Source organism: Phallusia mammillata, chromosome 1 (assembly GCF_965637545.1).
Source record: "Phallusia mammillata chromosome 1, kaPhaMamm4.hap1.1, whole genome shotgun sequence".
NCBI classification, from domain to species: Eukaryota; Metazoa; Chordata; class Ascidiacea; order Phlebobranchia; family Ascidiidae; genus Phallusia; species Phallusia mammillata.
The window spans coordinates 20,340,709-20,368,166 of NC_137252.1; the positions used below are offsets into that span (position 1 = coordinate 20,340,709).

General features: G+C 36.0%; 2 protein-coding genes, 1 long non-coding RNA gene and 1 pseudogene across 5 annotated transcripts in view; 2 read left to right on the forward strand and 2 right to left on the reverse strand.

The window, feature by feature from the left end:
• Positions 1–1,414: 1,414 nt before the first annotated feature.
• LOC145208624 (uncharacterized) lies at positions 1,415–3,304 on the reverse strand (annotated as a pseudogene).
• Positions 3,305–3,448: 144 nt separating this feature from the next.
• On the forward strand, positions 3,449–4,928 carry LOC145208754 (zinc finger MYM-type protein 1-like). The gene is made up of 3 exons (XM_080079044.1): positions 3,449–3,452; positions 3,642–3,884; positions 4,144–4,928. The coding sequence occupies exons 1-3, from the start codon at positions 3,449–3,451 to the stop codon at positions 4,926–4,928; spliced, it is 1,032 nt and encodes a 343-aa protein (XP_079935170.1).
• A 497-nt stretch (positions 4,929–5,425) lies between these two features.
• LOC145223831 (DNA mismatch repair protein Msh6-like) overlaps positions 5,426–27,458 on the reverse strand; it is a 75,183-nt gene continuing 53,150 nt past the window's right edge. For 2 of the 3 annotated variants that reach the window (XM_080090243.1, XM_080090230.1), the window contains 10 exons: positions 21,516–21,654; positions 17,371–17,557; positions 16,938–17,061; positions 16,756–16,873; positions 16,471–16,700; positions 15,853–15,970; positions 10,323–10,412; positions 10,096–10,250; positions 9,843–10,039; positions 5,426–7,079 (listed from right to left, as the gene is read on the reverse strand). In XM_080090243.1, coding sequence (XP_079946369.1) covers positions 7,055–7,079; positions 9,843–10,039; positions 10,096–10,250; positions 10,323–10,412; positions 15,853–15,970; positions 16,471–16,700; positions 16,756–16,873; positions 16,938–17,061; positions 17,371–17,557; positions 21,516–21,654 — 1,383 coding nt within the window. In that variant the 3' untranslated portion in view covers positions 5,426–7,054. Of the gene's footprint in view, positions 7,080–9,842; positions 10,040–10,095; positions 10,251–10,322; positions 10,413–15,852; positions 15,971–16,470; positions 16,726–16,755; positions 16,874–16,937; positions 17,062–17,370; positions 17,558–21,515; positions 21,655–27,458 lie in introns of all 3 variants that reach the window. The other variant, XM_080090238.1, reaches the window with a different exon arrangement.
• On the forward strand, positions 17,546–19,358 carry LOC145223847 (uncharacterized). Its single transcript, XR_013859509.1, has 2 exons — positions 17,546–17,609; positions 18,929–19,358. It is a non-coding gene; the product is annotated as an uncharacterized LOC145223847 (long non-coding RNA).

Consider the following 27,458-nt stretch of genomic DNA (forward strand, 5'->3'; position numbering starts at 1 on the left):
ATTTTGGAAAATTGACTGTTAAAAAACAACAAACGTTAAATAAAATTAACTGTGCAGAAAATTTGTGCTTTTGTAGCTTCGGCTTCTACTTAACATGCCTTGAATTCTGGGTTTAGTCAACAGCCTTTTTTGTGCGATACTTTTTGTAACGATGCAAGTAAGTTACACAAGGATAATTTTGGAAGCTACAAAATATTTATTGCTGTACACCAGTGGTTCCCAAACTTTTTCATTTACCATTATTTCGAGGGCTCGCGGTCCTTACGCCTGAATGTGTATTTCATAAAAACGAAAGTTGATTGCAGGATTTTAGCAAGTTATGCAAAATTGCGCATAACAATCATTCAAAGACAGCATGTGACATCACAAACAGGACAAAAACATTACGATTGTGCGCGAACAATTGCATTTTTGATAGTTGTCATTCAATAAAGGCCATTGTTTAGCAATGGAAACAGTAGATTCTTAATTCTACTTTGATTTAAACTTATTCAGTGGCACAAACTGACGCCAAATAAGATTATAGAATTACTTCAACCGCTTCGCGGTCCCCCCAAAATTGCCTCACGGACCCCTAAAGGACCGCGGACCCCAGTTTGGGAACCGCTGCTGTACACGAAAATCCGCAGCATTTGTCAAGTACGGTGTAGGATAATTGTTTCTGTACAACACTTGTCTGACTGTTGTAAGTGTGTGACTGTTAAGCATTGTTATTTATAAAAAAAATGATTGTAGCGACTACATTAAAATGCATTTTTTTACATTTAAAATGAATAAGGACTTCTTTTGTTCATATTGCACAACTAACACACTTGTAATTACTTTTTTTCTTAATATTTTCCTTGCACCAACAGTAAAGACTGCTGGGTGTGCTGATTGATTGTAACCACTATCGGATGTTGCTATAGGCCCCTACAAATTACCAATATAGGGCTATTAAATTACTCTTTGCATTGTGGGAGCGTCAGTCATTTCAGCCCATAATTTATTTAATATTTTTCGTTTTTTGCCACCAAAAAATATTTTTACATGTTTGAATTCTGCATGCCCGTTGCCCGAGTTAGTTAGGCAGTATTTTTTTAACTGAAAACTGCGAGCAAATTTGAATCGGCTCTTCGTGGCGCCGGCTGTTTGGATACCATTTACATGTGCAAAACGATATTCCAATCAGATTGTTTAATTAAAGGTGCATTTGTTACAACGAGGCGAGCTTAACGTAATAGGCCTACGTTCCGTATCAAGTACGTACAGCAATACGCTACCAGGGTTGCCAGATAAAAAACGCAGAATAGTGCCAAAAACTCTCAAAAAAGCGCCAAACACAACAAAAAAGTGCCAAACCAAAAATGTTTGATGCCAAAAATACCGCCAAACCAATTTTACAGAAATAGCAATATAACGAGTATTATCGGCTTTAAATATAGCTAAATAAGTGTTATAAACTGATCCATACTTAAAATCTGGTCAGTAGAGAATTTATAATTATAATATCTACGCGTAACCGTTTACCAGTACTGTACACCATGCAGTATTGCAGTTACAAAAATAGCAACTTTATTTTCCAGCACGGCCAGAACCAGAAAGTTCTAAGAGCACCATCTGGCGGTGTAGGCCTACATTTTTAATTAGTTTTACCAACAATTCTTTAAAAATCACTCTAAAAATATCGTTTTTGCCCTAAACCATGCATACGCACCAAATGCCGCCTTCAGGTTTTTGTTTACCCACAATTAAGCGTTTTACTTGGCGATGATACTTTTTCCCTAACATGGCCAGTTTTGCCACAACCAATCAGTCTCCTTAGGCTACAGCACAGACACTCACTTTTATAACATGATCTATTAACGACGTTTAACGAAACAACAATAACAACAAGTTTGGTGACATTTTCACATTAAAGTTTCAAGACCAGTAACATCATTACTGCCATATTCAGTAGAATATATTTTATCTGAAGTAAAGTCATGTAACATTTTTGGCGATGCAACAAAGTCTTTACAACATTTACCAGACAGTATCAACTCCGCTCTGATTCTTACAATAACATCAAGAAGGTACAACTGCATTCGATTCCTAGTTTTGGTTTTAATAGATGTTACAAGGGAAAAAATCCTCTCAACCACGGCGTTACTGACTGGCGTTATCAAGCAAGTTAGTGCATATTTAGCGAGCTCTTCATATCCCTTATGCTGATGTACACCTAGCCAAAAGCATTCAGTGTTATCAGCAGGCAGCCCATTTTCTTTAAATGGGTCTTCGTTGCTCCAGTCAACAAAAACAATTCTTCTGTATTGCTCCTCGATAGTTGCAAAACTGTCTTCAGGTATTAGATGCATAAATGGTAAATCAGTAAAACAGGCTCGCGATATTTGATTTAGCACTACAACTGGGCTTAATTTCGATAAACCTCGAAATGTATCTTTTGCTGGCGGAAGATGGCACGAAATTTGGCTTAAAGCTTCCTCCAACATTGAGAGACACCTAGACTTAACAGTTCCAATTTCTTCCTGGATAAAGGCGGTTCTCTTCTGCTGCTGCACAAGTTTTTCGCATTCTGTTAAAAACTTCGCACCAAAATCAACTTCTTCGATATTTTTTTTTCTTCCACTTGAGTCATACATTCGCGACTCCAGACAACGCTGATGTAAAAACAAATCTTGATATAACTTAATTGATAAGGGTCAGCCTTTGTATGCTGAAAAAGACTGTTTAATCTTTCAAACTCTTGTACAAGCGGTGTGGCAAATACAAAATACAAGTAATTTTTGTAGTCACACATCATTTCTTTCAGAACCCTGCATTTGTATTTTACATCCATTTTTAATGCGTGGCCGAGCTCAACCGAGGTAAAGTACGCTTTAAGTTCTTCCCAGTTCATCAATATATTGAACATGATTTTTCCCCGTACCAACCAACGAGTAGAGGACAGTTTTTCAAAGGGCAAAGGAGCGCTTGAAAATTCAGAAGCGGCATTCATAACTGTAAACAATTCTTTAAAAGCTTCCCTTCTTAGCTGACTGTGACTGAACCAGCGAGGTATCTCTGACAACAGAAATCCGATATTGGATGGCAATTTGGAAACGGCGTGTTGAATGCATAGTGCCAATGAATGACATACACATCTGAGCTGCACACATTGGGGAGACACAGCTTTAATTCTGGACCACACTGAATTGTTGCAACCAATCATAGCTGATGCGCCATCTGATGCGAAACCCACTGGCGCCCACTTACGGGGAGGCGGGGAGGCGCCGCCTCCCCGCGTATTTGCATTCCCAACCACGTCACAAGCAAGATTTGCAAATTAAATATATTTTGTTCTTTTACTGCCCTCTCTACAATATATTATTTACCCGAATGCATAGTGTTACGTCATAGACGCAAGGTAAGTCAATGATCAGACGTTGATGTTCCAAAGTTTATTCTTTAAAATCAAGCCAACAGAATCATGAGTAAGCAGCCGACAATAAAAAGCTTTTTCCGTCAAACTTCCGAGGTAAATGTTACAGTGGCGCCCGTATGCAGTGACAGAGTGGTAGTAGCCGCGCAAGAAATCGTAGTTGAGACAGAGCCAGCAACTTCACAGCATGGTCGCAAATTCCAACAGTCGTGGATTGAAGAGTTCCATTGGATTGATTAAGATTCAGTCAATGACAGTTTGACGTGCAAGGTCTGTAAATGGGCCTATGAAAACAACCGAGTTGGACCAGCTTCACGAAATTTTTTGGAAGGCCAAGGTATTGTTTGGGTTAAGGGATTTAACAATTGGAAAAAAGGAAAGCCTGGTCTGCTAAAACATCACGAAAGCAAGCACCACAAGGACCTTGCCTCGGTTCAAGCCGGCGATGCAGGTGATGAGGCACTGATGGATCGAAGGAAAAAAAGTATTGCCAGTAACAGAAAAGCTCTGCATGCTATTTTTGAAAGCGTGATTTTTTTAACACGTCAAGGCCTAGCATTACGTGGTCATACAGATGTCAATTCCAACATGATGCAACTAATTAGATTTTTAGAAAAACAACAACACAGAGTTGAAGGATTGGTTGCAAGGCGATAAAAAATACAGATGGCTGAGTCATCGCATACAAAATGAAATAATACAAATTTGTGCATTTGCTGTTACCAAAAAAATTGTTTCTGAAGTGAACGATGCTAAGTTTTTCAGTATTATAAGCGACGAGACGACGGACATTTCATGCAAGGAACAAGTTTCTGTGTGCATACGCTTCGTGACTGAGCAACTTGAAATAAAAGAAAGTTTGCTCGGGCTGTATTCAACAGCATCAACCAGCGCTGAAAGTCTAGTTGCAGTAATTATTGGTGCTCTGAATGAACATCATATTGACATGAATAATTGCCGTGGACAGTCATATGATGGTGCAGCAAACATGCGAGGGAACATAAGTGGCGTGCAGGCACGAATTCGGCGAATAAACCCGTTAGCCACATTTATTTACTGTGCCGGTCACCAGTTGAATCTTGTTGTACAAGAAGCTCTGAATTTGCACACAGAAGCAATTACTGCGATATCTGTTCTTAGCAGTGTGGTTAAGTTTATTAAGTCTTCTCCTAAAAGATTGGCAATGTTTTCCAATTTCAACGTTGGCAATGAAAATGAGTGTTTGTCAAAGAGTCTTCGTCCATTGTGCCCCACCAGGTGGGTTCTTCGCTTGCCTGCTCTGGAATCATTTTTGCAGATTTATGAAAAAATTCTAGATTGGCTTGAAAGTTTGCAATCCGAAACTTCGATAGATGTGGTTACACGTTCAAATGCGCGCTCTCATCTTGGTTCCCTGGAAAAGTTTTCGACTTACTTTATGCTGCGTCTAATGGAAAGATTTTTGATTCCCGTTCATCCAGTTCACACTAAAATGCAACTTAGAAATACAACTGTGGCCGAAGTTCAGGAAATGATTGGAGACTGGTAAACACACGTTTTCAGAGGAGAGTGCTTCCGACAAAAATGCGGAAGCCTTTGTACAATCTGTAGTGGATTCAGCGAGTCAACTTAAAATATCTGAACCAGTTGTTGCATCAATTTGACTCCCCTTCATTATTACAAAAATATTTACACAGAAATGTATCGCTTGGCAAACTGTGCACTTGTTAACCAATTTTCTAGAGAAAATTTGGCAAAAGTTCGGTTGATGGAGGACACACTTCTTTGCAAACAAGTTGACCAGGCACAGTTAATTGAAAACTTTCCCGACGTCAACTGCAATCGCCTTTCCTTGGAAGTCCAGTATTTCCAAAATTACCTTCAGCATCTCCACATTTCGAAACCAACAATTGGAAACATTATTGAAATATTTCGCAAAGAACCGACCCTTAAATACGCCCATCCAAACATGACAACTCTTCTTCGTTTGTATATGTGTTTGCCATCCACTTCTTGCGAGGCAGAAAGATCTTTTAGCACTCTACGTCGAATTAAAACGTACTTGCGTTCCACCATGTCACAGGAACGTCTCAACAGCACCTGCATTTTAAGCACCCACAAGGAAATTGTTGACTCTCTTGATGTGGATCAACTTGTCACTGAGTTTGCTGCTCAGAATCCAATTAGACAAAACACATTTTGTCAATGAGCAATAAAGCATTTCTGTTCTTTCCTTGTAAATAAAATCAACATTTCACAATTTACTAGTTTCTATATGAAAAAAGCAGTGTGTAAATAAACTACACGCACGCGGCACGACGTAAGATATAAACTAATTGCAACATAATACAAAGCATTCAGCAAGCAGGCAGTTGACGTCACCCAATAGAATACTAATTGTCTTAAGGACTGTTGCGTCACATGACGATTGTTACGTTTAACTGATAAAACTAAATTTACGCCGCTTGGTTAAAACGACGTAACAGTAAGTTTAACCTTCCAGTTCCAGAAGTCATGTCGTGTGCGTTACCAGCGTTTAGCATTAACTTGTGAGTAGTAGTTTTGCAGGTTAAAAATACTTGCCAAAGTACTTTTAAATTGCGTTACCACCACGTGCGGAAATTATTACGTCATCAGTTAATGTTGACCGAGTCGTGTATGGGCGTTTACGTGTAAAAAGCTGGGAGCCGGCGTTTTTTGTACTATGTTAGGTTAGAAAGTTTTGCTTCAGCCTCCCCGCATATTTTTTCAAGTGGGCGCCTATGGCGAAACCTATACAGTTTGTAAGGCTTTGACCATTAATAATATTAATACGGTTCGGCATCGTTTAACATTTTTTTCGTAAAGTTGTTTTCTTGTATCACCTGAAATAACCATTTATTCGATTGTACTTGTACAAAATAATGACCAAGATAAATGACCCAGAATTGTTTGCTAATAGAATTTCCTTGCTACATAAATTAGCTTTACACAAAAAGACATAATATTTTAATTTTCTGTGTCCAACAATCATCACTGGCACTATCTAATTTTGCAAGTTTCTGCGATACGTTGTTTACCACCAATAAAGAACCTCACCACACTGTTGCAGTGACCTCTAGTTCTCTGCGATTACCGCGATTTACCAAATTGAAATTAGCAGAAATCTAATTAATTTCAATAATGTGCAATGATTTTAGTCCATTTGTGTTTATGCTTTAATTTTTCTTTTTATGTGTAAGTCAGTTACATAGTGTTTATAACTGCCTTCCCTGCAAACTTAAATGTCTGTCAACTGGTAACTTTATTAAAGAACTTTTAAATCGTTCCATTTCACAAAGGGTGACACAACAGCAGCAAACAACTACAGATCAAATAATATTTTACAAACGTTTCTGAGTTCAGACAAGAAAAAGATTTAAATATGAACTAAATTCAGTAATGAGTAGGAGGGAGAGATGCCAGGACGCCCTTGGAAGTTATTTTATATTTTATATTAGTTGCTTTTGTGACCTTAACCATAGTACTGTAGACCAGGGCATATTTTTCATCTGTTTTAGGGTACAGTCAAGTTTTTTCTCTTTTGGGTTTCCAGATTTCAATTAAAATAACTCATATTGGTTGCAAGGCAAAGACATACATACATGCAAAACAAACAGTTGCTGTTGTTGAGGCTGCAAAACAGTTGCTGAGTGATTATACAAGTGACAGCCATGTTTTTCTGCAATGCAAAGTTTAGCTTTATTTTAATATTTATGCAACAAAAATTTCAGGAAAATACAAATGCTATTTCTATTGAGCTGGAAATCTAAAGCAGGAACCAGTGGTTCTCAATAGTGATGCACCAAAGTTTCGGTTGGTTGGCTAAATATGCCGTTTTCCAATGTTTCAGTTTCGGCCTGAACTTTATTAAAAATTCGGCCAAAACCAAACATTTTGGTTGTGTGAAATTAATGCCTCGAATGACAATTTTGCCCAAATAAAACATCATCATTAACTAATTGTTGCATCTAAAAACTAGAAGGGTGGCTTAGCACATTTTGCACATACACTATAACCTATTTTAAAACATTAATATATTTCCTATGCTTATTTTTATATTGAGTCCCATATTAGCCATTGTCTTTTAAAACCTTAGTTGTTTCTGCAGGAAGAAACTCATGGGTGCCCACACACACAAAGTTAAAAATAATGCATTTCAAGAGATAACCATGAAAAAGTCTGGTGTTGTTAGGTAAAATGCAATGATCGGCACTGGGCTTAATAATACTACTATGTAGAGTACAAACTATACCAGGGGTTCTTAAACTTTTTCGGTCATGCCCCACTTGACACTATTTATTTATTCTCACGCCCCCCCTAAAAAACGTTAGCACTGATGATGCTTGTCTTGTTTTTTGAAAACAACATACATCGGCATACATTGTGGACCGCCTTAAGCTACTGTCAAGTTATTTCCAATCGTTAGAAAAAGCCACTTCAACACTGATAAGTTGCGAAAAAAAAGTTTTTTTTGCACGCGAACAAAGCAACATTGCCAGTATTCTTGTAAACTACGCGAAAAAATTAATCTACTCCTTACGAAAGTTTACTGTTACGACATGTAAAATTAATATTACCGACTTTCATAGGATTGCAACGCCCAGGATTGATCCAAAGCCAGTTTATTACGTCACAGACAAAACAAAAAGTGTTAAGACGTAATATACAAGCATTCCTTGTAAGATGAGACTAACTATACAATTTACGGATTTTAAATGGTTTATTAAAAAGACCATATCTTGGCGCCCCTATAAAAATCGCCTTGTCGGCTAAATTTTAGAAGGCGGCACTAGGGCATGTAAACTATGCGGCATGCGTGAATTAGTATTCGGCCCGCAGTGGAAAAGTGTTTGGGTAATACAACTGGACATCCATTTCAGAGTAATGAAGCGTTTACTTTAAACAATAAGTTCAAAATCAGCGCCGACATAATTCCAATGCATTCATTTACAATTGTTTGCAAGTGAAAACTTTGCTGCCATAATGTGCTGCGCCCCCCTTGTGGTGCTACAGGGCAAAACGCAACAATCAACTTTTATAAATGGCAAATCCTACAAGCTATCCAAATTTTATTAAATTTAAATGTTGTTTAGAAAATTAACCCATGTTAGGGGGCTATTTTGGTAAATGTTTAGGCTACAAGGAAACACATCAATCAAAACTTACAAATAGTATATTACACATGCTACCCAAATTTTAGCCATTTCCGACACTGTCAATCCCATTTTAGCGGGCTAATGGGGTGAAATTGGGGCTACAAGGTTAAACACAACAAAAACATCATATGAAAGGTAAAATTTACAAGCTGTCCAAAATTTTGGTAAAATTTACAAGCTGTCCATAGGGGTAAATGATGGGGTTATCAAGACAAACAAAGTGGGATACACATGTACATAACTATATCTACCATCTGTGTAAGTTTCAGCCAAATCCATTAAACATTTGATTGCAAAATGAGTCAGACAAACTTTGGGAAGAAAAAAAGATTTTAGGGGGATAGGGGGGTAAATACTGGGGGTTATCAACACAAAACAACTGGGATGCACATCTACATAACTATATCTACCATCTGTGTAACTTTCATCCAAGTCCATCAAACATTTGATGGCAAAACCAGTCGGACAAACTTTTGAAGAAAAAAACAATTAGAGTAAAATCAATGTGTGTTCCCTTCAGGGAAGGGGCCCCATAAATACGAGCCACATTGTCTGCAAAATCTTAAAACTTTAGTGAAACATTGCGAAAGTGATTTTGGAGTGCCAATGAAACCAGTTCCAGTTCGCTTTCATCAATAACACAAGATTTTGTTGAAAACATCAATCAGCAAAAGGACTTTAGGTTCAGCTTGATTCGGCCTCATGGCTGAATATTCGGTTTTGGCCTGAACCTTTTGAGGCGGGTTCAGTGCATCACTAGTTCTCAACCTCCTATTGTATAACACATGAACACTCTTAATACCAATGTGCACCACCTAAATTTGTTTTTAATCTGGAACCACAGGATAGGTCTAGTTTTCTTACTTCAGCTTTTTTCTAAAACTAAAAGCAAGGTGATTCCAAAAGAATACCCAAGACACAAGTTTCACACAGTATTATGGCAGTTCAGTTGGGATTTCATTTGACAACTTTGTTGGTTACAAAATTAGACCTATTTGTTTGCATTTCACACAGTTCTATTGCAGCACTTCAGTGATGTAACACACAACCGTAATAGTGATGCCATAAAGGAAAAACCATTGGTTTTTTAAGCCTACTCAACAATTAGTTATTGCATTTGTGTAACTGACTTATATTGAGTGCAACAGAGTTAGAAGGCCACTCATGTACCACTTGGAAAGCATTACTGAACCACTAGTGGTATGCAAACCACAGGTTGAGAACCACTGTATTTCTGTCAGTTGAGTTATTTGTTTAATCACAGACAAACCATTACAAACTCCAACCTGAAGCACATTAACTTTTCATTGTTTTTCTTTAACTGTGTTGCTTTTGTTCTTGCCAGCTTTGTAACTTCCAGCGAAATTCCAGCAAGCCTGGCAGCATGAAATCCATAACTTTTTGGACATGAGCCAGACTCTAATTTAAAGAGGAATGTAAGCATATTTTCATCATCCTCTTTAGATTCTTTTACCATGATTGCCTGAAAACAAAATGTCTTGTGTGGTACAATTGGCGGTACAACAAAGTATATCATACCATGTGTCCTTGTTTTATTGCATTACTTTTCATACATCCCTCAACCAATGCATGATAGTGTGTTGAAAAAATTGTTCGACAAGAAATGGATTTTGAAATGTATGACAAAACAGAAAAAGCTATTGCTGTTCCATCATAAGTGGCTGTTCCTCTTCCTAGTTTACACAAACATTTTTGGTATGTTAAATAACTTAAATTTATGCCATAGTACCACTATATTAACTCACCCAACTCATCAACCAGCACCAATGATTTTTTTGTTGCATGTTTCAGAATACTGGATGCTTCACTCAATTCCACAAAAAATGTACTTTCCCCTGTAGGTACAGGCAATACAGAAACCAAATAATGTTTGTTGCATGCAAAAATACACGTTAACAAGGGTGGCTACACAATGCCATTGTACATGCACATTCACCTATTTTTTAAAATGTTATATATCAGGTACATTATAGTACATTGCATCCTATATTCCATAACAGTCATTGAAACCTATATTTGTTTCTGCACACAGAAACTTATAGGGTAAAACACTGTTTTAAATTTTATATTACAATATTTGAATTGTGAAGTCAAACAATTTATTAAAGGAACATACATTTCGAATTTTATGTAAATCAGACAATGTTTAACAATTTCACTAATTTTAGGAGCATAGTGGAGAAACCAACAAGGCTATGTTGTGAAACAAAACCTCAGTTCTTTTTTGGGATTCTACAAAAGTAAAGTTGTATATAGTGCAATTTATTGGTTACCAACCACAAGGACTGAGGGTTGCCAGGGTAAAATTGTAATAACTAATCAAATGGATAAAATTCAGCCAGATTTTTATGGGTCCCCTTCCTTGAAGGGGACACATATTGATTTTACTCGATTTGTTTTTTTTTCTTCTTTTTCTTCTGCCAAAAGTTTGTCCACCTCGTTTTGCCATAAAATGTTTCATGGATTTGCATAAAATTTTCACAGATGGTAGATATAGTTATGTAGATGTGCCATTTGTTTTGTTTGGGTCGATAGCCCCAGTATTTACCCCACTAGCCCCATAAAATGGGTAAATTTTAAACAATGTATGATTTGGATGAAATTTGGACAGTTTGTTCATTGTGCCATTTTAGGGCATCGATTGTTGTGTTTTACCCTGTAGCCCCAATATTTACCCCACTAGTCCCCAAAGTGTGAAACGTATTTGTATGTTGCTGCGCACCAAAAACGAAAGATTTCTGTGGTGTAACAGTATAATACAGGCAACAGATCATATGCTATTTGTGTTTGTGCATTACTTAGGGTGGGCATTTTTACACATGCCAGTTGATGTCAGAAGCGTTGACGAACTTATAGCACCTCTAGTGGTCAGAAATTTAAACATTGTCTGAATTGGATAAAATTTTACATGACTGTTGATTGGGTCATTGTGATTTTATATTTCATACTTTTGGGTGTTTTTTGGGCAACCCCATCAGTTACTCCACTAACCCCTAAAATGGGTCAGTTTTTTGTCAGAAATTGTCAGAATTAGATGAAATTTGGACAGCTTGTAGAATTTGTCATTTATAGGTGTCAATTGTTGTGTTTAACCCTGTAGCCCCAATATTTACCACTAGCCCCATAAAAAGGGATTTTTTAACATTGTCCAAATTGATTGAAATTTATACAACTTATAGAGTGTGCTACTAATAGTTGTTGTTTGTTATGTTTAACTATGTCCCCCCAACATTTACCCCACTAGCCCCCCAACATGGTTCAATTTTTTAAACAATGTCTGAATTAAATGAAATTTGGACAGCTTGTAGAGTGTACCATTTATAGGTGTTGATTGTTGTGTTCAACCCTGTAGCATTATCATTTACTCCACTAGCCCCCTACCATCATGTTTAATTCACCATTAATAGGAGCTGATTATTGTGTTTTAGCCTATTTTCTCACTATTTAACACTTTTTTCTCAGATAGACCATAAAATGGAAAAACCTTCAAATATGTATTAATTTGTACTCCTTATAGCATATTTATTTATGCACAGTACCGATCACTGTGTTTGACCTTACAATACCAAACTTTCTCATTGTTATCTCTTGAAATGCATTATTTACAACTTTGCATGTGTGGGGGACCCATGAGTTTGTGCTTGCAGAAACAACCAAGGTTATAAAAGACAGTGGATGATATGGGACCCAATATAAAATAAGAGTAGGAAATATGTTAATGTTTCAAAATAGGTAATGTAATAGTGTATATACAAGGGAAATATGTGCTAAGCCACCCTTCTAGTTTTTGTTCAAACTGCTTGTTTGGGACCCCATGTGACAAGTAATGTATGTGATTAGGACTATATTTTACAAAAATAAGGCTCGAGCAAACATTTATTTAAAAACTATGGTATGCGCAACACTACAAAAAATCCAAATATCAATTGTCAAAATTAGTGAGCAAATTGCATTTTGTGCTTTTGTGTTGTTACTAAACATTTTAAACATGGTGTTAGTTGAGGTAAAGCTATTGCAGCAGATCCCATATTTATTCGAGTTTAAATGAATACAAACTAAGCTTTAAAGCAGCGCTTCCCAACCGGTGAGCCGCGGCCCACTGGTGGTCCGCGACGAACTTTCTGATGGGCCGCGAAGCTTTTTAAACTATTACCATACCAATATAGGAGTGGAAAAAAGTTACACAGTATGTGCGAACGTACTTTCAATTTTAACCACTTTTTTCAAAAATATAATATTTCTCAATATGAAAGCCCTTTAAGATTTCGCGTTAAACAAATCTTTATTAAACAGACAAACTGCAATTGTCGCGTCACAACATTACTTGTACTGGTTGTAAAATCTTGATGGTAGAACTGTCTTTGTTGGCTATATTTGGTCTTTGCGCAGCTACAAAATGCATAGTTTTTTTTTAAAAAAAAGAAAAAGCAAGGAAAGTAAAGAAAATCAAAAATAAATCCCAGAAAGTAGTAGTGATCTCATCATATCACATCAGCAAGCTCAGGCTTCACATTAACAGAAGTATTGCTTGTGCGGTTATTATTTTTCTGTCTCAATTTTAGTTCTAGTTCCATTGTGGTTTTGTTGCAATATTAAACAGTGGTCCGCCCCCCAAATTTTTTTTTTTGAGTGGGCCGTGAGCTGGAAAAGGTTGGGAAGCACTGCTTTAAAGCATCTCTACTCCTATCAAATTCCACTTTTTTATTTAATGGTAGTAACTAAAAACAAAAACATGTTTAACATCTGCTATACATGTGGGTGTCGATATACGATTTAAGGCGTATGTAGCTAGTTTACTAAATATATGTACATTCAGTCCATCTTTGTACTTTAAAATTCTGGTTCAAAATCCAACCATATCCCATTACATTTTTGACTTGGGGATATATATTTTTTTTTTCATTTTTGCCAGTTTTCAAGGCAAATTATAAACTCACTGACAAATGTAGTACAGGTAGTCCAGACAAGGGGTAGGTTATATAGCATTTTGAACTTGCTGGGTATGAAGTTGCAGTTAAGCAATGCTCATTGAATGACTCATGCAACAGTTCCTTAAAGCGTCCCATTCAGTAACTGTTTAAAAAACTAGAAGGGTGGCTTAGCACTTATTGCCAGTGCACATACAGTACAGTCTATTTTAAACATATTTATACTCTCAACACTTATTATGGTTCCCCTTCCACGAAGGGGACACATATTTTTTTGTCCGTATTTTTTTTTTTTTTCCTTTTTTCTGTCTAACGCTGGTTTGTGAGACGTGTTTGGTCAAGAAAGAGTGCTTCAAATTTACAGAGATGTTAGTTAATAATCCAAATTTAATCCTCCTGAAGTTTGACCCTGACTGACCCAGCGGTTCACCCACAGGCCCCCAAAACGTAAAATTTTTGGCTGTACTGACTAAAGTACAGCATCTTGGAGTTTTATGCTTTGTTGTTTGGTGCAATGTAAGAAGATTTTTGTATCTTTTTTTCGGATTCACCCATTTTTCACCCTTTAAACCCCGAAATATTCGGTTTTAGTTTTAGGCCAGAAATACAAGCCCTATGGTGCAGAAATATTCAGAACATTTAACAATTGTGTAAGCAGGGTATTCGTTTAATATTTAAAATTTTGCCAGTTACCTTCACAACCCATAATATGTGTACGCTATCAGTCAGATATGAGTCCCAAGGGAGGAATTCACTGGTTCACGATTAAGGCGGCAGAGCGGGAGTGCTCAGCTTGACGTCCGAACAGACGTTTTACGAGACAGTCGCTTTTTTTTGTGCAGCAATGCTGTGTCGTTTTATTGACCTATCACGCGCATTTGCAGTTTTGGCGAAGGTTTTACACCTAAGACGTAATTTAAACTCGATAAATGTACTTAGGTTTCGTTTGTGTCAGGCAAAATGTCGTTGATCAACATAAATATGAAAAAATAAACTGAACTTTTTCGAACGCCGCGATAAATGATCTTTAAATTCTCGTTGTCAGCTTGGCCGTCGCATAACCACGGGTCACTAAAGGTCAATTTGTAGGCATTACAACACAGTTTAGAATTTTTCGTCATAACGCATCTTCTTTATTTTTGACAAATCAATTCAGTACTTAAGTCATGTATAAATTAGGCTAAACGGTATTGTTGAACAGAAAGGACTGCATGCTGTTAAAAACAGTGTCAAAAGGTCATTAAACGGTCGTTTTTGTGAAACAAAGTTAAGTGATAAACAAGTTGTTATGTATACCTTTGTAGCAAACGACTTTTTTATATATAGTGTCTATTATAACAGTTATGGCTTTCTAGGAAAATTTGTGTTCAAAAACTGAACTTGAACGACAATATCAAGGTCAAAAGCAAGAGATTAAATTGAAAGTATTTTCCCCGATCTTTTTTTATTGATTTTTTGTAATTATATGACAATAATGATGCAAAAAGAATACGGAGAAAAAACTTTTAGAGTTAAGTTAATGCTCGGTGAAAAATTTGTCCTTAAGAATCTAAAAATAACCGCAACATAGGTTTACCGTAAATGCGCATAAACACACGTGTGAGGACCCATTTGGTTTTGCTTGCGAAAAAAATCATATATGTAGATAAAATTGTGTATAGTATAGTAAATATCGTATAGTATATATAAACTGGAAGTATACTAGAAAGCCACTTTTCTAGTTTTATATTGGGTTCCATGATAGCCAATGATTTGATATATCAATCAACACTTAAAAATCATGTATTTGATAACTATCCCAAAACTTTATCCAATTTAGATTTTGTTTTAAATGTTGACAGATGTCACATCTACATGGCCATATATACGAGCTGTAAAAGTTTTATCCAAATACAACAACGAAACAAAACAAACTGTTTCAGTTCTATTCACCTCTGGCTGTGTTTTGTCCAGTTAGGGGTCGATTGGGTTACAAAGTGAAACACAGCAACTGACTCCTAAATGTAGCATATTCTACACACTGTTTAAATTTCATCGAATTCAGACGAAAAAATTAAACACAACAATCGTCACAGAAAATGGCAAATTCTAAGAAGTGTCTAATTTTCATCCAATTGAGACAATGTTTTGAAAACTAACCCGTTTTAGGAGGAAGTAGGGTTGGGGCTGCAGGGTGAAACACAACAAACATTGCACAAAAACAGAGCAATTGACAACTAAAAATAGAATATTCCATAAACTGTCTAAATGCACCCCAATTAAAATTCATCCTGTTGGTAAAGTTTTGCACATATAGATACACACATGTATTTTTTATCGAAAGACTATTTTGCTGCCAGTTTCAAACCTGACATAATTTTGTCGGAAGCACCCAATCTGGTAAATATTCTATCACAAGGTGTTAGTAGAAATTCCTTAGCTGGGACATAGCAACCAATCTGAGCCAAAATAGTTAGCAATCCAACCTGCAGAAAAAAATGCATTAAATATACAATTTAGCGACAATGCTGTGTTTTCCACCAACATTATTGCAGGCAAAACTGTTTATATTAAAAGTGAAAAGCACGAATGTTTACATGAAATGTGTGAATCATATATCTTTGTTGCAAGTATTATAAGCAGGGATGCTATACCATCTTTATTTTTAAGATTTGTCCTTATTTTGAAGGGCAATGTCTAAGAAAAATTTGTTGTCCTTATTTCTGAGAAATATGCTTGTTTTTGACTTAGTCCTTATTTTGTCTTATTTACAATTACAAAACTTCTATATTTTTCCTCTGGCATTGCATCTATGTCGATGGCAATCAGGATTATATGGCATTGTTAATTTAAATTTTATGCAATTATCAAGTGAATGAAAAAAAGCTTCACACAGAGACCATCCCAAAAAGGTGGCTGGTCAGTAATACTTCGGCCCAACAGTTTCGCCTAATCAGTGGCAAATGTTTAACTCGAAAATGTTTACCTGTCTCATCAAAGTTGATTTTCCTCCCATGTTAGGACCAGTAAGAAGTAAACAAACAGGCAACTGATTTGTATTTTCACTGCCACCAAGAACAATGTTATTTGGAATAAAGTCATTTTGTAGAAATGCTTGATTTATACTAGGGTGTCGTGATAGCTCAGCTTTTAACAATGGTTGTGGTTCATTGTTGGACATCAGAAATGAGGGTCTACACATCACGCCTTTGGCCCCTATGATGAACCTTGTATTGCAATTCTGTTTGACCGGCAAATGTAACATTATTACCTTTGCTAAAGTTTGAAAGGCTGATTAACACATCAGTTATTGCAAGGTATTGCACAGCTTTTGACCACATGTCAAAATCTTTGACAAATTCAGAAAACACTATCGACAAAGTTTTTGCCTAAAAGTTTAAAAATGAATAAATGTGCAAATGATTAGCTAATGAATGATGCATTATTCCATACCTGTGCTGCATCCCGTTGATTCTCAGCTGATTCCATTTTTTTAAACAATTTTTCTGTTTCTCTGGTCTTAAAGCTCTTAAATCCTTTTCGTTGTCCGCATATTACAAAGTCACCAGGTAGTGATCTAAAAAAGTTTCTTGTTTTGACTGAAAGTAAAAAAGTCCTGTACATAAACTATAAAACTTTTTAACTAACCAATACATGCTACTGTAGCTTTTTGGAACATTACCATGTGTCAATAACTATCACCAGTAAAAATACATCCAAGGAAACAAATAAAAAAATTATGTTTAATCATCTTTTTAGATTTACAGGGTATAAAAAAGAGACAACCAACTGAAGCCAAGTTCTCTACAATGATGTCGATGCCAGGTGCTTACTAGCGGAACTAAACATTTACCTGCAACAAAGTAAATACAACAACAAAACCTACTTTGCAGTGGATTCAGGTAACTCCAATTGAAATCTCTTGTTGCCACTTCCCTTGAAAACAATTTGAGAAGTAGACAGACATTTTTGTTGTTGTAACAAATAGTTTTCAAGTTCTTCATTGATTGACTTGATATCTAATATGGCTTGGTCATAATTCAGGTTCGTGCCAGCTTGTGGAACTATTTTTCCTGCAGGTACAAGTGTTTAACTCCAACAAAAGAACTTCTGGGTCTTCATATGGTAGGTAACTAACACAAAAAATCCCGTCGACTAGATATAATCATAATTGATTTGGCAACCAAAGAAACACAGGTACTGTAATTAAAACTATGTGTACATAAACGTCTCAGTGAGTAAATCTGGTTATTTATATAGCCAATTTGCAAACTTTTTAAAAAAATAACCACAAATACATGGTTATCCAAAATCAGATAAGCAGTGCATGTTGCTATTTTTGGTGAACAGTTTCAGTCTTCGGGCTGCTCAGATAAGCATTAAGGATATTGGGTCAAACACAAAAGATTGCACATCTGCATGATTACATCTACCAGCTGTGAAAAAAAAATCATGCCAAAGTGTATGGGCAAACACCAGACAATAAATAAATCAACAGAAAAAATCAAAATGTGCCCCCATTTTATTTCAGCTACAGCGGTGTACAGTTTGACCACAATGACACTCTTATTATTATTATTATTTTTTTAGAAATAAACTTGATAACCAAAAAATGTACAATGCACAGGTACTCTGTCTTTGAAGCATTAAGCATTTGACTTTGTGACTTTTACATGAAATGATTGTTTTCATCCTTATCTTTACAAGGACTTGTTTTCTCAAAAAATTTGACTAGCACATACATTTTGGCTTTGCTTTAGGTGAAAATGTAAACAATGTTGAGTTTAATAATGTGTTTCTATCTTTGTATTTGATGCATACCCAAGCCAAATACTTTTATTTGGTTCAAAGTTTCAAACTAAGTACAACAAGCATAAGTGAATCAAGGTTTCCTTTTGCCGAGCTTCCTGTAACACTAGCAGGTTGCCTTTGCAAAAACAATTTCTGGGACACTTTCAGGGCATAGCTTAGCCTGTTTGCAAAGTTGGGGGAAAGACTGATCTTTTTCGAATTGTTTGTTATTTAACTAGGAATGTTTTTGATAAGACATGCCAAAGCACCAGAAGAGCAATAATTTTGCACTACATATGTATATTACGATAGCCAAACAACAAAAAAAGGACCCACACTACTATGTAATAGCAATATTGATTTTTGTTATACAACACATGATACCTGGATAGGAAAATGTGACCTCAGGTTCCTTGCAGTGATGTTTATAATTAACTTTGTAATAATTATGAAAGAATATTCCGAAAGAGACCATTTTCACTATTTTCAATGTTACTTGTGTGTTAAACAATGATTTTTTATTTTATCACAAGTAACAATGAAAACTAGAAGGGTGCCTTAGCAAAATTTTGCCATTGCATATACTTTCTGCACTTATTTTATATGGGTCACATATTATCCATCGTCTTTTATAATCACAGTTGTTTCTGCAGACAGAAACTCAGCATTGTATTCATCTTGGACAGCGACTACTAATCCAAAAAATTACAAAACGTCTGTGTCACAAATATTCTAGACCGAGACATGACGATATCCCACCTCCCAATTACCACAGATCATGGGTAATTTCTGTTCGTCTTGAGTCTATCGTTTCACGCTATTGTGTTGTTATTGTTCTAGTGCACCAGTTTTATCACAGCGCTGATGCTCGCTGCAGTGTTTATTGTTTTATCTATAGCAAATCGTCATGGTGAGGTAAAGCTTTTTTCCCCAATCAATGTAATGCAAGATATATAAGAGCCCCATCTAACGACTTAAGATAGAGAATATAGAGATAACTGCGAAGTAGTGCTGGATTGTTGTTTTGATTACGTGTGGTTGGCTATGAATAAATGTAAAAGGAAAGGTTTGCTGCCGATCAGAGTACACGAGCGTTAGCTGTTAAGGAACTTCTGATAGTCAGCCCCAACCTTCTAAAACAGACGAATCCGGTTAATCGCATCATCGATTTGCCAAGGGTATTTGATGCGATTAACCGGATTATGCGATAATCCGGTGCTATGTAAACAGTACACGCCGTTAACAAAAGTGCTTATTTTCACTTCCCCAGCTAAAACGAAGTTGCAGTGACGCTCAACTATGGCAACAGAGCAGTATTTTTTCTCTTTTTTTGCCGAGAATTGAAAAAGTACTCTGAAGTCAAAACTAGATTTATTACTCTCAGCGCATTGCATGACGTCATGCTTTCTAACTGTCTCGTGGCCATGGTGCAATCGTCAAATCGTGTGTTGAAGAAACAGTAGAGGAATAAATGCCTTTCTTGATCGGTGTTCTACCTGATAAGCTGCACAAGGTCATGAATAGAAGACATAAAATATGGCAATCATTGGCACGCTACCAATTACGTGAATCTAAACAACATAGTGATTACTTGCGATCTAACATTTTTTACAACCATTACGTGTTTGGCGGGTCATAAACAATATAACAGAAAACATTTTTAAACATTTGTTTTACATTTAAAATTGTTTAAATTTCAACACAGTTTAATACTTCGAATTTGGTGCAGTTCGCACTTAGTAAGAAATTACAATCAGCCTCTTTGCCGGAACACCAGTTTCGTAATTTTAACACGTTGAACTCTTTATCTAAACGCTTATTATTTCACTATTGGCAATTAGATAAGCCAATAAAAAAAGGATCAATGTGCACAGCTTTGAGATAACGACTCCTTGTTATCGCACAGCGGTACTCTGAATGCCGATTTAATCTCCTAATATCTTTTCCAAAATATTTTATGGTTGAGATGTGTCATTTTCAGCATTTAAATTAGTTGCGTTATTTGGTGTAGAATGCAAACATGCATCTATGTCTTTTTTGCGTACATTACCTCCAGAGGATTTTACTCTCATATTGTCGTTTTTTATTCGAAAAACTCGATCTGTTCGACTTTCACATAGAGATCATCAATCCACATCCCATATTTCGTTGAAAATCGATGTGAATATCCAGTTTATGCGATAAACCAGTATGCGATTAACCGGAAGATTTTCTTAACAAACAGTGGGCGACGGTTTGGGATTTTTAATTGTGACGCAATTAAACGGATTATGCGATTAACCGGTATGCAAATAACCGGATTTGTCTGTATTAAGTTGTTGAACACTCGACGAGTGAGTACAAAAACAACTTGGTCATATTTTATAAGATATTTATATTTTTTCAGTTGCAAATGACGCCAAAGCTCACAGAAAATTGCCTCATGGGCCCATTGTTGTAGATAAATATTACAAAAAACACAAATGTTTGGAAACAGATTTTTATTCTGAGAGGGTAAATGCTTTTTTCTTTCAGCAGTTGTGCCACTGGTTCAGTATTTGAGAAAATTAGTTAAAAACTAGAAGGGTGGCTTTGCACATACACTATAACCTATTTTAAAACATTAATATGTCCCATATTAGCCATCGTCTTTTAAAACCTTAGTTGTTTCTGTAGGCAGAAACTCATGGGTCCCCAAGCATGCAAAGTTGAAAATAATGCCATTCAAGTGATAACCATGAGAAAGTCAGGTGTTTTAAGGTAAAACACAGTGATCGGCACTGGGCCTAATAATAATACTATGTAGAGTACTTGTTTGAAGTATGTCCTATTTAACGCTCTTTTATAAAGAAAAGGAGTAAATAGTGGCATAATGGGGTAAAAGACTTTAAATAGTATGTTCAATAAACTTTGCCAATTTCATATAATTAGGACTTTTTTAAAAAAAGCACTTATTTTAGGGGGCTAGTGGGGTGAAATTGGGGCTACAAGGTTAAACACAACAATCAGCTCCTATGAATGGTCCAAATTTCAGCCAATTCCGACATTGTTTAAAAAACTGACAAAAATTTAACATCTTCAAATGCTAAAACACTAGATAGGGAAACGTCTGGTCACATATTGAAAAAGTGACAAAGCAAATGTAGCAAAGCCAAAGATAAATGCAAAGAAAATAGAGCTAGTTACAAAAATGGTTTGTTTTTGCTCGTGTTGCAATCTACAATTTGTATAAACTTGATGAGTACTGTAATAAGACTGTACCTGTTTGTTTTGCTTTTTCCCAATCAAAGACATTTTTCCATTTCTTCATGGTCTTTTCCATATCGGGAAAATCACCAAAGCTACAACTACTTCCCAAGGCTTTTTTCAATAGATTCGAAGTAAAGGTCTCAACTTGAACCTTTAAGACATAATACCAAATTTACAACATCCACTTTCATCAGAAACCACACAAAGTTGGCCTCATCAAAATCCTTTTTTACTGGAATCCAGATATGAAAACCAGTAAATGTAAAACAATTCAAAACTAGAATAGTGGTTTTCCTATATATTGCCAGTTTATATGTACTACATCATATTTAACGATGTATCACATATACCATTTAGAATATTTATAATAGATATATATTTGGCACCTACATTTAACTGAGTCCCTTCTTTTTTTCCATGCACTTTATAACATAATTGTTTCTCCAAGCATAATCTAATGGGTCCCCACACATATGCATATGCGATTTGGTACCAGTAAAAATAGGGCACAATCATTGTTAGATATTTACCAATTTACTATACACATCATTTGATCTACACATATGTTTGTTTTTGCAAGCAAAAACGAATGGGTCCCCACACGCGCGTTTGTGCGGATTTATGGTAAACAAACATCCTGGTTATTTTTAGATTCTTAAGAAAAAACTTAACCAACTTCAGCCTTAACCCAACTTTAAAAGTTTTGTCCATATTCTTTTTGCATCATTATTGTCATATAATTACAAAAAACAGTAAATAAGAACAGGAAAATTACTTTCAATTTAATCTTATGCTTTGACCTTGCTATTGTCGTTCAAGGTCAGTTTTTAAACACAATTTTCCCAAAATGAAAATGTGCTTGATAACTTAATAAAACGACATAGCATAACTGCGCAAAAACAGCTGATTTCTAATCATCAACACGACTGTCTCGTAAAACGTCCATCCAGACGTCAAGCTGAGCACTCCCGCTGCATTCACCCGCCTTGATCGTAAACAAGTGAATTACTACCTTGACAGTTGAGACTTCTATCTGACTGACAGTGTCCACATATTATGGGCTGTAAAAGTAACTATTTGGCCGATTAAGGCAAATTTTTAAATACTAAAGAATAAACTACTGCAAACAATTGTTTAACATTTCAGCACATTAGGGCTTGTATTTCTGGCCTAAAACTTATTATTTTGGGGTTTAAGGGGTAAAAATGGGTGAATCCAATAAAAAGTTACAAAATCTTTAGAATAGCTTACGTTGCACCAACCAACAAAGCATGAAACCCTCAGATTATGTACTTGGGCCAGTGCAGCCAATTTTTAATTTTTTTCGTTTTGGGGGCCTGCGAGTGAACCGCTGGGTTGTTTGGGGTCAAACTTAAGGAGGATCAAATTCGGAACAATAACTAACATCTGTGCAAATTTGAAAAACTTTAAAGCACTCTTTCTTGACCAAAACGTGGGAACAAATCCGCGTTAGACGGAAAAAAAGAAAAAAGAAATAAGAAAAAAAAATACAGACAAACACAATATGTGTCCCCTTCAGGGAAGGGGACCCATAATTAAACTAGAATAGTGGTTTTCCTATATATTGCCAGTTTATACTACATCGTATTTAACGATGTATCACATATTCCATTTACTATATTTATAATTGATATATATTAGGCTCCTACATTTCATTGGGTCCCTATATTTTTTCTGGCACTTTATAACATAATTGGTTCTGCAAGCATAATCTTATGGGTCCCCACACATATGCACATGCGATTTGGTAACAGTAAAAATAGGGCACAATCATTGTTAAACTGGAATAGAATTATGATTTTTAATCTGCACATAGCGTTCCCTGGCGCCGTTAAGTCTCTACACACCAACAATACGATTGCGTAGTTTGGCTTTTTATGTCTAAAACCTGTTCTGAAACAGTTTTATTAACGCTTTCAGTTTGAGAAGTCGCGTTACACAGGTGTAACAAATCGTGATGCATTGTCGCTCTGCATTTCGCGAATAACGAATAAGTTGACCTACATTAACATTTACAGCGCAATATAACTAACATCGTAACATCTTAGTTCCAGCCAGTGAGAAAATGGTCCAAGTGACGACTGCGTTCATGCGTAAAGCAGAGGCATTTTTTCCATGCGCCACTATCATCAATCACTCCCATTGCGTCAGCTGTGCACTGAGCGAGCACAAATTTGACAAAAGACACCATGTATTTGGGGCTGTAAGAGTCTTGTATTTCTGACCTCATTAACATGTGAACAAACAAACAAATACTTAGGGGTAAAGGGGTGAAAATGTATATATACAACTTCAAGTTACAAAATACTTTAAAATACGCTGCAATGTACCAATCAAAAAAGTATGAAACTCCATATCTTTTTATTGGTCCTCAGCACTAGCATGTTGCTATTGCTAATAAAAGGTTTTTGACTGAACATTTGTACTCCAGTATTCTTCAAACAGCTTGAAAAACGGTGACTTAAATGTAATAACAAAGTTTATGATAAAAATAAAAAGCTTTTGTTTGATTTGTGAGGATGATAAAGCAAAAAATCGATCTATTATTCTGAGCCTAGACCAGTGGTTCTTAACCGGTGGGAAATTTCCCACTAGTGGGAAATTTAATGTTTTCGGAGGGAAATTATGTAAGCTTGAAAAAAGCAAACTCGGACTCGATGGTCGAAACCGACTTTGAATTAACCGTTGAAAGCTACATTACTAAAAATTTTCTGCAACAACATGTAAGATTGATTTAACCAAGGTTTACAAGACACAATACAAATCCAAAGGCCGTTTGTTACATCACAGACAAGACTGAAACCATCAATGACTTTGCTGTTGTGCGCGAATAAAAGCCTTTCCTTTGTTGATTGTGATGAAACAAATGACTAATGCAAGCATAGCAGACTCTTTAGCATTCCAAAAAGTTTTATCTCTCACAGAAGCACTATTTAAACTAAACTAGAAGGGTGGCTTAGCACATATTGCCCTTGCATATACACTATAACCTATTTTAAAACATATATATATTTCCTATGCTTATTTTTTATTGGGTCCCATATTAGCCATCGTCTTTTATAACTTTAGTCGTTTCTGCAGGCAAAAACTTATGGGTCCCCACACATGCAAAGTTGAAAATAATGCAATTCAAGAGATAACCATAAGAAAGTTGGGTGTTGTAAGGTAAAACACAGTGATCGGCACTGGGCTTAAATAATAATACTATGTAGAATACAAACTATAAAATTAGATTCACCCCAGATATTGTTTGAAGTATGTCCTATTTAACGTTTTAAAAAACTGACCCATTTTAGGGGGCTAGTAGGGCAACTAATTGGGTTCGACACACAAACTAAAAAATATATAAAAACCACAATGACTCAATCAATAGTACTGCAAAATTCAGCCAATCCCCCAATGTTTAAAATTTCGACCACTAGAGGTGTTTTGAGCAACAACCGTTACTGTTTCTGACGTCATAGGGCTGTTAACCAGCCCCTAACTGCCATGGCGCAAAAACGACCACCAAGCAACCCACCAACGAGCAACATACAACTGGTTGCCCTTGAAACACTATTGCTCCAAAGAAATCTTTCGTTTGTGGTGCCCAGTACCATACAAATACGTTTTACACTTTAGGGGCTTGTGGGGTAAATGTTAGGACTACAGGGTTGAACACAACAATCGACGCCTATAAATGGCATACTATACAAGAAATCCAAATTTCAGCCAATTCTGACACTGTTTAAAAACTCACCCCTTTTAGGGGGCTAGCGGGGTAAATACTGGGGTTATCAACAAAAACAAAGTGGGATGCACATTTACATGAATATATCTACCATCTGTGTAAATTTCAGCCAAATCCATCAAACATTTGATGGAAAAACGAGTCGGACAAACTTTGGGTAAAAACACCCATTTTAGGGGGCGAGGGGGGTAAATACTGGGGTTATCAACAAAAACAAAGTGGGATGCACATCTACATAACTATATCTACCATCTGTGTAAATTTCAGCCAAATCCATCAAACATTTGATGGAAAAACGAGTCGGACAAACTTTCGGAAGAAAAAAAAAGAAAAACAACAACAACAATTCGAGTAAAATCAATATGTGTCCCCTTCAGGGAAGGGGACCCATAATAAGATTGCAGTATACCTTTAGGATCCAGACCAAAGCGCTCCACAAAATTATTTCATTTAAAGAATATTTTTTTTGTTAACGTAGGGCACAAATTCGAAGTTGGTCATTGACTTTAGTGGGAAACCACACCAAAAAGGTTAAGAACCACTGGCCTAGACTTTTCCAAATTTTATTTTAGTCGGTTTTGCATTTATTATCCGATAAAACCTAGTATATCGTTTTTTCATGGATAATGAACAAACTAACAATATGTCGTGAACCGTAGGTATGCCAAAAGTTTTTTACTGTAACATGTTTGTGAAAAACACCAAACAGGTGGGCAAAAATTTCCGTTTTGGATGCCATCTAAGGCCAAACGCGTTTTGTGCTTTTTCTCGAAAACTTGAAAATTGCAGTTACTAGGTTTTACCAAACGACAGCAGAGGTGACCAGTTGATTGACCAAGTTCAATTTTAAATACTGAAAGAGGAAACCACTGCAAAAAGTTGTTTCCATTTTTAGCACATTAGGGTTTGTATTTTGGACCTTTAGGACTGACAAACCGTAAAACTCATATTTCAGGGTTAAGGGGTGAAATATGAATGAATCTAACTAAAAGTTACAAATACTTTACAATACTTTCCAATGCACAAACTAACAAAGTATGAAACTCCTGGATCATGTATAATAGTACATAGAGCAGTTTTAAAACTTTTGTGCTTTAGGGGCCCATTGGTAAACCGCTGGGTCATTCAGTTCAAACCTTAGGAGGATCAAATTTGATTAAATAACCAACATCTGTGTAATTATAATACGTTTTAAAAATAGAAAAGAAAGTAAAAGAAAAATACAAACAATAATAACCCATAATAAGCTGACAATGACCGTTTAATGACCATGTATTGGGCTTTTGGAGATGCCAAGTTCATTTTTTGACCCTAATGTCAATGAACAACGTTTCACCTGACATATATAAAACAGAAGTATCGTTTATCGATTTTTTTATTTGCTTCTGCAGGCAGGCCCTTATGTGGCCCCACACAAGTCAAATTTGTAAATATAAATCTGAAAGGGGGGTATAGGGTGAAGCATAACAACTGATACCTGCATCAAATCACGTGTTCAAATCACGTGGTCTCTCCGGAATTAATCAGCAAACATCTGTTCTTTTCTCGAGATTGCTTTTTGTAATTTATATTTTTTCCTTTTCGTCGACCCCATTAACCTTGAGTAATCAAGCGTAATGACTTTGGTACATTGATTTCTAATCCCCGTGTGTCCAATTTCTTATCTCTCGGGTTTCATCATCTGTTGTTCAATCAAGATCGCTATCGAATTTTTGAGTATAAATATCGGACCACAAACATTTGGAATTCCATTTCTAATTCCCATTCTAATTCCAATTCTGATTCTATCTTTCAACCGTTAAAATTCTGGTCAAAGTGCGAATATTATATTCTGTCATTATTCGCTTAATGTACGAATCGCTCGTCAACTTGATGTTACGTTGAACTTGTAAAAGTAAGTTATCTTGTGTTCGTCTGTTTGTTATGTTGCTTGTAATAAAACTCGTGAAGTAGATACTTAAGTCTGTGCTATGCTCAGTTATTAACCGGAGTCAGCTTTGCAAACGATGCAAAATTGGTTCGTCCTCTCGTGATTAAACGAACACGCAACTTTTAGCCTTCTGAAAAAATAACTGCGCATAGTCTTTTTCAAAAGTAACCTTCTGAGAAATTAACTGTCAAATATGAAAGCTACTAAAACAATAGCGTATCAACTAAGCATAGTTCTAACTCTATTAATCATGTCAAGTAAGTTTTTCAGGAGT

Coding starts and splice junctions, on each gene's coding strand:
- LOC145208754 (XM_080079044.1), top strand. Junction 3,885..4,143: donor GATGGATCGAAGGAAAAAAA/GTATTGCCAGTA, acceptor TTGTTTCTGAAG/TGAACGATGCTAAGTTTTTC.